At 35.6% G+C, this 11,475-nt stretch overlaps 2 protein-coding genes across 2 annotated transcripts; both read left to right on the top strand.

Moving 5' to 3' along the window:
• The first annotated feature begins 5,134 nt into the window (after positions 1 to 5,134).
• LOC139864092 (uncharacterized) lies at positions 5,135 to 6,001 on the top strand. The gene is made up of 2 exons (XM_071852674.1): positions 5,135 to 5,651; positions 5,721 to 6,001. Exons 1-2 carry the CDS (start codon positions 5,135 to 5,137, stop codon positions 5,999 to 6,001), a joined length of 798 nt encoding a protein of 265 aa, XP_071708775.1.
• Positions 6,002 to 6,445: 444 nt separating this feature from the next.
• Positions 6,446 to 8,982, top strand: LOC139864090 (uncharacterized). The gene is made up of 3 exons (XM_071852673.1): positions 6,446 to 6,589; positions 6,695 to 7,427; positions 8,705 to 8,982. Exons 1-3 carry the CDS (start codon positions 6,446 to 6,448, stop codon positions 8,980 to 8,982), a joined length of 1,155 nt encoding a protein of 384 aa, XP_071708774.1.
• Positions 8,983 to 11,475: the final 2,493 nt, after the last annotated feature.

Raw genomic sequence — 11,475 nt, 5'->3', positions numbered from 1 at the left:
TAATATTTTACATTAGGTTTTAACTGCGACTAAAGTTTTAAAATCGACAAACCGGTCATTAAACGGTAAAAACCCCCCTTTATAATAATAATATTACTTATATATATGTTTGTATTTTTATAAAAGTAAATTAATATAGCGTTGAGCTTTGTTTAAAAAAGATTCCCTGTGGAACGAACCGGACTTACTAAAAACTACACTACTGTACGATTAGGTACACTGCCTATAAGTGTTGTAGCAAGGTTTAAGTATATCCATTCTATAAATAAATAAATATCTTGTGTAAAATTGTATCGTATTTAATAGTATTTCCTAGTAAAAAAATAAAGCTATTTCATATACGCCTCGCAACACATCAATCAGACGTTGAGTCAGAATTCTCCCTCGCTTCCTTAGCTTTAATCAGCTTGGTCACCTTGCAAACATTTGCATGTTCTACCTCGAAATCGGATTCATCCGTCCAGTTAAACCTAGTATCATCAACCGATTTTAGCTCTCCCCCAGTTTCCATAACCTTCACCATCAACATTTTCTTCTTGTAGTAACTAGTAAACAGCATCTTTCTTCTTAGGTAACTTGCACTCGCGAGAGAAATGACCAGCTTTGCCACAATTGTAATAAATTGACTCATCCTTCTTGGAATCATCAGCATGTTGATGTTTTGATGAATCAGGTGTCTTTTAATAGGAGGAAGAAGATGAATTCTTGCGTTGGTTGCTTGATTTTCCTTTGAACTTGTGTTTGTTCAAGGATTTGGTGAACATGACTGCCATTTTGACTAGTTCAAGGTGAGAATCATCAACATTCGAAAGATTTAACTTTTCAGAATTAGTTGATTCTTCAACAAGCACCTTCTTGGATAAGCTTTGGGAAGTGGTGAATGATTTGCTTTTCTTCTTGGCAATGAGGGTAAGTGGATCACCTGGAGAAGACTATTTCCTTTCTGCTAGAGTTTTTGACATAGCAGGTTAATAATGCATAAGTACTCCAACAAGCTCATGAATATTTAGCTAATCAATCTCTTTGGTAGATTGAATGATTGTTCTATAAGGACTCCAATCAACATTGAGCTTTTTGAGAAACTTCATGTTGATCTCAGCATTCACTTTTATAATCTTGCACCTTTTCAACTCATTAAGAACACCATTGAAATGTCGGTAGGTTTCCTTGAGAAGTTCTTCGGGTTCCTGCTTGAAATCTTCATAAATTCCAAGAGCCTTATTCAATTTTGTAACGTCTGACATGTCATAACCTTCCTGTTTCCTTTTGATCTCATCCCATATGTCCTTAGCAGTGGTATTGCTGTCAACATTTTCAAACAACTCATACGGAATGGCTTCACGACGATATTGTTAGCCTCAATATCACCCTGAGCTCTCTCACGTTTCTCACCAGAAAGTTCATAGACTGGAATTGGCATACCAGTATCTGGATGGTATTCAACAACTGGACTATCTCTCAATGAAGCCCGAATGTACTTTGCCTTTTCACCCTTGTATCCTATGTACTGAGTGATACGATGAAGCCACTGGTTGTACTTTCCATCAAACAATACTGCAGGTCTGGAATCTGATCCGATGATCAAAGTATCTTGAGTAGACATATTGATAATATATGAGGTAGATTCGGTAAAGATTCGGTGTATCACACAAACTGAGATTCAGGTTCAGAAAAATCTAACAAAATGTCAGATTCGGTATGAGATTCGGTACTGTAGCAGACTCGGTATCTGGTTCGGTACTGTAGCAGATTTGGTATATCAGATTCAGTATCAGAAACTGATAAAGTAACACGTATTTCACACAGATTCGGTAAAGATTCGGTAACCACAAGACTTGTAGTTTTAGAACAGTTATCTCACTATATAACAAGTATATATGAGATTTGGTATCCGCTTCGGTTTCGGTATTTGGTTCCGTAAACAGATTCTGTAACCCTTTCACTTAACAGAAGAAGCAAATTCAATGTAAAACACCTTGAATTAGATTCGGTATGCTTGCTTCACAAGGAAACAAGTTAGTATCAAGTAAAATATCAATGAAACCGAATGTGAAGTATACCGAATGTCAACTGTAGCAGTTGACAAAATGAGTCTAAGTGTAAAACTTAGAAATTCAATCGAATCCTTGCTCAAACCATACCAATTAGCTGCGTATGATCAAATCGAATGTGATAGAATCACAAACACACCACAAACTTCAACACTTAAGATGAATTTTCAAGTTTGAAGCAGACTCGGTATGGCAGTTACGATACCGAATGAGGATCAAATCACCAATAATTGATGAATTGATGAAATTGAACCGTCAAATTTGTGATTAAACACCTCACGAACACTACTGAATCCTCTGATCTTCACTTAAACACATAATCAAGCTTGAATTGATTAATACCGAGAGTTTTAGCCACGAATTCTAAAAATCAACTTGATTCTCCATAATTGTTGTTAAAAAGCTGTAATGATGATCAAAACTCTTTGTAATATACCTAATAAACCTTCACTAAACTTATCATAAGAATCTGAACATGTAATTATCATATTCGATGATACCGAATGTGATTCAATCTAACCGAATGTGAACCGATTTTGTAATCTTCAATCTATGGATCGATATAGTGATGTAATATCACTCTTTGGAAGCTCTGATACCAAATGATAGGTCAGATCATAGTGAGAATCGAAGATATGATAAAATTGAGTGAGACTCGGTAAGGAAAGAACAGATTCGCTATTAGAGAGAATCGATAAATTTACATTTCATAGCTTCTTAAACTACTTTACAATGCAATGGCTATCTAATTAGGACTACTTAGGTTCCTTATATAGCCCTCTTCTAAGGAACCTTCTAATGAGCTTATTTCATATTAACATTGTACCACTTTCGGGGTCCGAACACTAAATCGTGCATCATCAATACTGAATCAGATTCATCCATTGAAGCTCATATCGAATCAAATAAACATCAATACTGAATCAAGTTTGTATACCGAATCCATCACTGCCATATACCGAATGATAAATCAACTGAATCTGATTCATGAAAATAACCACCATCTGCATCGTAAAGTAGCGTCCATGAAATACAAAAGCTAAAATCCAAATTAGTTGCTATTGATCCTTAAAATCGAATTAATAGGCCTCTATATGCAACTACTGGAGTATCTATGACTAAAGTCGATCCTTAACAACAACAAATTCATGATTTCATCGATGAACAAAACCGAAAAAGCTTCATATGAACTTGTAAATTGAAATCTGGATCTAGATCGTTTTAGATCTTGAATTCTGAATCAAAGTCAGTTAGAATCATCATACTAATGCTCGTAAATAGATTTTAACATATGAGGATCTCAAAATCTCTCCAATTAAAAGGTTGACCGAATTTGAGCGAAGTTTGACTTTGAGATCTGAGATGATTTGTTGTAATTCAATTCGAGTTGCAGGTTACAATAGCTCACCCAAGGTATAAGGATCTCATAACAATGAGAAATTTGATCAAAGAAGTCCTGAGGTACTCCAGAGACCTACATGGCATGAATAGGCAACCGATGAAGAACATGAGATCTAATACTCTTGAATCCGAACTTGTTAGCTGTTACTGAGGATCAATGAACATTAGATTGATGATAGGAATCATGATTCCGATCTCAATTTATGTTTCATCAACAAACTATTAATCTGAGATTTGAAGCTTCATCTTGCTCTTACACTATAGCAACAAAGTCATGTGTACTGTAGCAAATATGAATCTGAATATTATTTTTCTGTTTTGAATCTGAATTTGATGTTTAGTGTTTGTGAAATTTGAATCTGATCTGAATTTGTTTTGGATTTTGATTTAGATAAGGTTCGGTTTAAAATCGGTAAGTTATATTCGGTTTCAAAATATTTGAAGATCTTTATATCTTCATGATGAAGATGATGAAGATTTGAAGGTTTTGGTTGAAGGTAGGTTGAAGATGTATGTGTTTTATGTTTGAAGGCATGAAGGTGGAGGGAAAACATTCATGACATTCATAGGATCTTCATTCGGTTCATTAAATGATAGGCTCTGTTACCAATTGATAGGACCCTTGACACATGAATATCAATGAATGTGAAGATTAACCATTAAGATTGAGAGAGAAAGTCAATCGATCAAGATTGAATTCCACGGCTCTCTTGAAATCTCTACATAACAGTGGCTAAACTTAGTGTTTTTTTGGGAGCCTTAGGTCCTTTATATAGCTCTCATATAAAGGATCCTCCATAAGGCTAGGGAAATAAGTTTTACTCCTTCTCGGGGTTCTAACAGCTTTGCTTCTTCATTGTCATATACCAAAGGAGTTGCAAACACTTATTTTTCATCAAAATCTTCTAATAGCCATCGTAACCATAATATATCATAATTTGTAGTCTCCATAGCCTGATATTCAGCTTCAGGTGACGAATGAGCTATAATGGTGTATCCTAGGGGATACACGCATAAAAAATCATTTTTGTACAGCAGAATGGATTAAAAAGCATAAAAGATAGCAATATTTGGCAGATTTCATCATTTGTCATTCAGCGCTCAGCAGGCCGCCAAGCGTCATGCATAAGCCCTATAACCAGCTTCTATGCTTAAGCCCTTGTTTAAGCGCGTGAGCGGTACACAGCCACGTCAGTACACACCAAAAGGCGGTTCCAGATATTTTGCATAACCGAATTAATCAGTGTTTGACACGTGTTTCCCGAGAATTTTGGACATTCTACGGCTATAAATAGACCTCTTGGGTCACCTCATTTCACATCTGAACTTCAGTCAAAGAGAAGTACACTTTCTCTCTCATACACTTCTTTCTCACTGTAAAAACATTAACCGCTTAGCAACAGAACGCTACACGGATCAATTACAGATTGATCCAAAGATTGATTAAGGCCACCCCATGGATTTCTCATCCTTGTTTCGGGTCTACAGGGATTACCTCCCGAGGACAAACATCAATCAGCATTATATCACTCAATGCTAGGCTGTTATTGTCCTATACTTGTACCTTTCACCCGATATACGGAAAATAGTACCAACATATGGCGCCATCCGTTCTGAAGAATCACTCAACTCTCAAGAGTAAAACAACCAACAATAATAGGATAATACCTATTGAGACAACCATGATACATACGTGGCAAGCCGGACAACGGATAAAAGCAGAAACATTAGAAGATTGGAAGCAAGAGTTGATTGCTTTTCCTTCTATGTCGAATACTAATCCGTCTTATGCTCCTGTAGTGGTTGAAGCTCGTATAGCAAATTGTATTGTTGGAGGAATATGCACTGATACTGGAGCTGGAGCAGATATTATGTATGAACATTGTTTTGTACGATTACTGGAAAGAGTGAAAGAAAAGATGAAAGACATACTTGTTCCTTTAGCAAGTTTTGACAATGATCCATTGTGGTCAATAGGGAGTATACTTTTAGAGGTAGTATTAGGGAAATCGCTATTCAAAAGAACCGCTCATATCGAGTTTCTTGTAGTAAAGGCGAATTCACAATATAATGTCATTTTGGAACGTTCAGCTATGATGACTTTTGACGCTGTAACATCAACAATACTTGGAATGATGAAATTTCCCACACCGGCTAGGATAGCAACGCTATATGCTGAACGAAAAAGAACAACTGAATGTGTATAAATAAATTGCACAATTTTTAAACTAATTATTCATGATGCTGGATCCGTTTCACCTAATCCAGCATTCCCAGATCAAAAAATTATCATTGGAAATACATTAACAAAGGAAACAAAAGAAAAACTTCACAATATTTTAGATGCTAACATAGATGTATTTGCATGGCAAGTTTCTGACATGACTGGAGTACCGCGACACATTGCTGAACATAAGCTTAATGTGAATCCTAATATTCCACCAGTATGTCAAAAGAAAGGAGGTATGGCTCCTGAACGGACAAAACTTTTGAGAGAAGAAGTTAGAAATTTGGTGGATGCTGGAATATTAAGAGAAGTCAAATATTAAACTTGAGTAGCGAATCCAGTAATGGTAAGGAAACCAGATAATACATGGAGGAAGTGTGTGGATTTCACAGATATCAATAAAGCTTGCCCGAAACATAACTACCCTTTGTCAAAAATAGACTGGAAGGTGGAGTCTTTAAGTGGATATCAGTTTAAAAATTTTTTTTTGGATGCCTACAAGGGGTATCATCAAATTCCCATGGCAGTACGGGATCAAGATAAAACAGCCTTCCACACGGCGGACGGAATTTTTTGCTATGTAAAAATGCCTTTTGGGTTAAAAAATGCAGGAGCAACTTACCAGCGTATCATTGATATGGCATTTAGAGATTAAATAGGTAGGAATGTGGAGGCCTATGTTGATGATATTGTTATCAAGAGTCATACGGAGGAAAGCATGCTTAGGGATATCCTAGAAACTTTTGAGTCATTACACAAGATTAATATGAAATTGAATCCCAAGAAGTGTATGTTTGGTGTTGAAGAGGATAAATTTTTGGGTCATATTGTTACAGAAAGAGGAATCAAGGCAAATCCAAAGAAAATTCAAGCGGTCGAGGATATGGCTTCTCCAAAAACAAAGAAAGAGGTGCAAAGCTTAAATGGAAGGTTGGAAGCTTTAACGAGATTTTTATCCATAGCAGCAGAGCATTCATTACCATTTATGAAGGTTTAAAAAAGTTGTTTGAACAAGAAAGATATTGCTTGGACGGCGGAAGCTGAAGCAACTTTTCAAGATGTTAAACAACTTTTAAAGGAGTTACCAACATTAACTGCACCTATAGCAGGAGAAACATTAATCCTATATATGGCAGTATCAGCAGAGGCCATTAGTTCAGTTTTAATCGCAGAACGGAATGGGGTGCAAATGCCAATATATTTTGTAAGCAAGCTATTACAACAAAGTGAAATGAATTATCCACCCATTGAAAAATTGGTATATGCACTAGTGCACACAGCTAGACGGCTAAGACGATATTTTCAAGGACACCCAATTCTTGTCTTAACAGACCAACCAATTAAACAAATTTTGAAACACCCAGAATCATCAGGGTGTCTAGTAAAATGGGCAATTGAGTTGGGAGAGTATGAAATTAATTTTTCACCTAGACATGCAGTCAAAGGACAAATTTTAGCATATTTTCTTTTAGAAACAACTGAAAAAGTAGATTATTTGCGAGAAGCTCAAAGCAATAATTGCATGTGGGAGTTTCATACTGATGGTGTGTCAAGTGAAGAGGGAGTAGGTGCAGGATTGGTGCTCACAAATCCAGAAGGGGAAGAACATACATACGCACTTAAGTTTTGTTTTTATGCATCTAACAATGAGGTAGAGTATGAGGCATTGCTTTCCGGCCTCCGCATAGCATCTGAGATGGGAATAAAAAATTTACGTGCCTATGTGGATTCTCAGATTGTTGCACAGTGTTAGGATCCTGAAATGTATATAGTGTTAATTTGAAACAATACTAAATGATGATTCCTTAGAAGAGGGCTATATAAGGAACCTTAGTAGTCCTAATTAGATAGCCATTGCATTGTAAACTAGTTTAAGAAGCTGTGGAATGTAAATTTACCGAGTATGTTCATACCTTACCGAGTCTCACTCAATCTTATCTCATCTTCAATTCTCACTATGATCTGACCTATCATTTGGTATTAGAGCGTACAGGGAGTGATTTTACATCACTATATCGATCCAGAGATTGAAGATTACTGAATCTAATCACACTCAGTTAGATTGAATAACATTTGGTATCATCGAAGTGATAATCTAACGTTCAAATTCTTGTGATAAGTTCAGCGAAGGTTTATTAGGTGTATTGGAAAGAGTTTTGATCATAATTACAGCTTTTTAACAACAATTATGGAGATTCAAGTTGATTTTTAGAGTTCGTGGCTAAAATTCTCGGTATTGATCAATTCAAGCTTGATTCTGTGTTTAAGTGAAGGTTTGTGGATTCAGCTAAGTTCTTGAGGTGTTTAATCACATATTTGACGGTTCAATTTCATCAATTCTTCAATTATTGAAGATTTGATCATCATTCGGTATCGTAACTGCCATACTGAGTCTGTTTCAAAGTCAAAAATTCATCTTAAGTGTTGCAGATTATGGTGTGTTTGAGGTTCTATCACATTCGGTTTGAATAAACTCAGATAATTGGTGTGGTTTGAGCAAAGATTCGACTGTTTTTCTAAGTTTTACACTTAGACTCGATTTGTCAACTGCTACAGTTGACATTCGGTATCATAAACACTCGATTTCATTGATATTTTGTTTGTTACTAACTTATTTCCTTGTGCAGCAAGGTTACCGAGTCTGTTTCAAAGGAATTAGATTGTTTTGAGTTCAAATTTTACAGAATTTGGCTACCGAACCAGAACCTTTGTTATACTTGATATTTTTTGGGTTTAAGTGTTCAAAGGCTTCATATTCAGTATTTACCAATCAGGGTGTTATACTTGTCATTCCTATCAGTTTTTGATACAAAATCTGATATACCGAATCTGCTACAGTACCGAACTAGATACCAAGTCTGCTACAGTACCGAACCAGATACCGAATCTGACATTTTTGTTAGATTTTTCTGAACGAGAAATTTGGATTGTGTGATATATCGAATCTTTACTGAATCCACCTCAAATTGTGTTAGTTTGTCTACTCAAGATACATTGATTATTGAGTCAGATTCCTGACCTCCAGTGTTGTTTGATGGAAAGTATAACCAGTGGCTTCAGCGTATCGCTCAGTACATAGACTATAAGAGTGAGAAGGCAAACTACATATGGGCTTCTTTGAAAGAAGGTCCAGTTGTTGAATTCCATCCAGAAACTGGTATGCCTATTCCAGTCTATGAGCTTTCTGGAGAGAAACGTGAGAAAGCTCAGAGTGATATTGAAGCTAAAAATATCAACATGCAAGCTATCCCGTATGAGTTGTTTAAAAATGTTGATAGAAATAATACTGCTAAGGACATATGAGATGAGATCAAACGAGAACAAGAAGGTTCTGACATGTCTGATGTCACTAAACTGAATAAGGCTCTGGGATATTATAAAGATTTCAAGCAGGAACCAGAAGAACTACTCAAGGAAACCTATCGACATTTCAATGGTTTTCTGAATGAGTTGAAAAGGTGCAAGATTACTAAAGTGAATGTTGAGATCAACATGAAGTTTCTCAAAAAGCTCAATGCTGATTGGCTTCCTTATGGAACCATCATTCGATCTACTAAAGAGATTGACAAGCTGAATATTCATGAGCTTGTTGGAAACCTTATGCATTATCAACCGGTCATGTCTAAACTTCTAGAGGAAAGAAAAGAGTCTTCTCCGGGTGATCCACTTGCCCTCATTGCTAAAAAGAAGAGCAAATCCTATACTACATCCAAAATCTTATCCAAGAAAGTGCTTGTTGAAGAATCAATTGATTCTGAGGGGCTCAACCTTTCGGATGTTGATGATTCTCACCTTGAACTAGTCAAAATGGCTACTATGTTCACCAAAGCCTTAAACAAGTACAAGTTTAAAGGTAAATCAAGTAATCAATGCAAGAATTCCTCTTCTTCCTCCTATTATAAGAAACCTGATTCATCAAAACATCAACATGCTGATGATTCCAAGAATGATGATTCAATCTGTTACAATTGTGGCAAAGTCGGCCATTTCACTCGCGAGTACAAGATGCCTAAGAAGAAGGATGCGGCTTACTATAAGAAGAAAATGTTGATGGCAAAGCCCATGGAAACTGGAGGAGAGCTGAAACCGGTTGATGATGCTTGGTTTAATTGGATGGATGATTCAGATTCCGAGGTGCAACATGCCAATGTTTGCAAGGTGAGCAAGCTCATCAAAGCAAAGGAAGTGATGGAGAACTCTGACTTAACATCTGATGATGATGAGGTATAATTATTTGAAATCCCACCTGATTTTATCAAAATGCAAAATGAATTGATGAAGAATCTAGTCTCAATGTCAAAAGAAGTAAAAGGTTTAAAATCTGAAAACAGAGTTTTGAAAGATAAAATCAAACTAAATGAGACTAAATCTTCATCATCCAATTCACAATCAGAAGTGAATCGATTGAGAACCTAACTCAGCTCCATGGATACTGAGTTGGAAGAACTTAAGAAGTCAATACTTCCAATTAAGATTGAAAGGACGGATTATCGTTTGAAATTCAAACGTCTTGCGGAGAAAGTTTAATTCTTAGAAAAAGATCTTTCTGACCTTAAAGAACAACATGAACCCACAATTTCCAAATTAAACAAGAAAATCATTCAATTGGAAGAAATCATAATAAAAAAGAAATCTAAAATTTCTTTATTCACTAAAGATTCTCTTCAAATGAAATCTCAACTTGCCTGATATGAGGAAAAACTCTATCGAACAGTGCAATCAAAAGCTATCATTAACATGGAACTTTCAAAGCAAACAATCTTTATAAATAGACCAAAAACGATTCATGGTGATAAGTGGGGGGTTGGGTATGAAGATCCCAAGATGTTGGATGATATTTCCAAGAAGATTCCTGAATTATATCATTCTGATTATTTTCAAGCTGGTTTACCATATCATTTTGTGCATTCATCTGATGCTGATTTTAATAATGTGATTAATAATCGGTCATCTAAGAAATATTATCAAATCAAATTGATTTATGAAAAGATTAATGCTAAATTGGGTAAATCACATCCTAGTTTCTTGCATGAACTAGTTGAACATGAACAGAATATGCAACATGCTGAGTATGTGTCTTCACGTAGATTGGTTTATATTCCTACACTCATGTTAGAGAAATACTTCTTGATGCTAGAAAATGAAGTTTTTGGCAATCCTAGATCTAGTATGTCTCTTGCTATTGAAGCAAAACCAACTTTACCAACCTTAAGTGTATGTTCTATTTCTAAAGTTAAAATCGGTGAAGACCAAGCACATGAATTGAATGACTTAACGAACAAGTTTGCAACTAAGTTAGACAAGATTGAAAATAAGTTGAAACTTGCTAAGTAAAAATCACTAGATCAAAAGGCTTTAGATCAAAAGGTAGAACCTAAGGTAGAATCAAAATTTGAATCTAAGGTAGAACCACAAGATGAATCTAACCCTGAAAAATTAGACTTGAATCATCTAGTTGATAAACGTGAAAGAGAAAATGTTGAATTGCAACTTAGATGTCAATCTTTGAATCAAATGCTTAAGATGTGTGATAAACTTCCACCACTTCCTAGGAAAGAATGTACTTATGCTTTTAAGGAAGGAGGATTTGTAGTTTCTGTTGAGGACTTGTGTCTTGAAATTAAAAGTTTAAATCGTAAGATAGTTCTACTATGGTAGCCTAACACAAAAAAGCATGATTCTTTACAAGCACACACACACCACAAACGACTTCTACTTGTGTTAATGGCTCACTTCTAAGGATGCCTTATGTGAATAAAGTTTTTACAGTTGATACAATTCCAGTTGTTTCTCCAG

The sequence above is a fragment of the Rutidosis leptorrhynchoides genome, chromosome 8, assembly GCF_046630445.1.
Source record: "Rutidosis leptorrhynchoides isolate AG116_Rl617_1_P2 chromosome 8, CSIRO_AGI_Rlap_v1, whole genome shotgun sequence".
In the NCBI taxonomy this organism is placed as follows: domain Eukaryota; kingdom Viridiplantae; phylum Streptophyta; class Magnoliopsida; order Asterales; family Asteraceae; genus Rutidosis; species Rutidosis leptorrhynchoides.
This window is presented reverse-complemented; position numbering and strand designations above follow the sequence as displayed.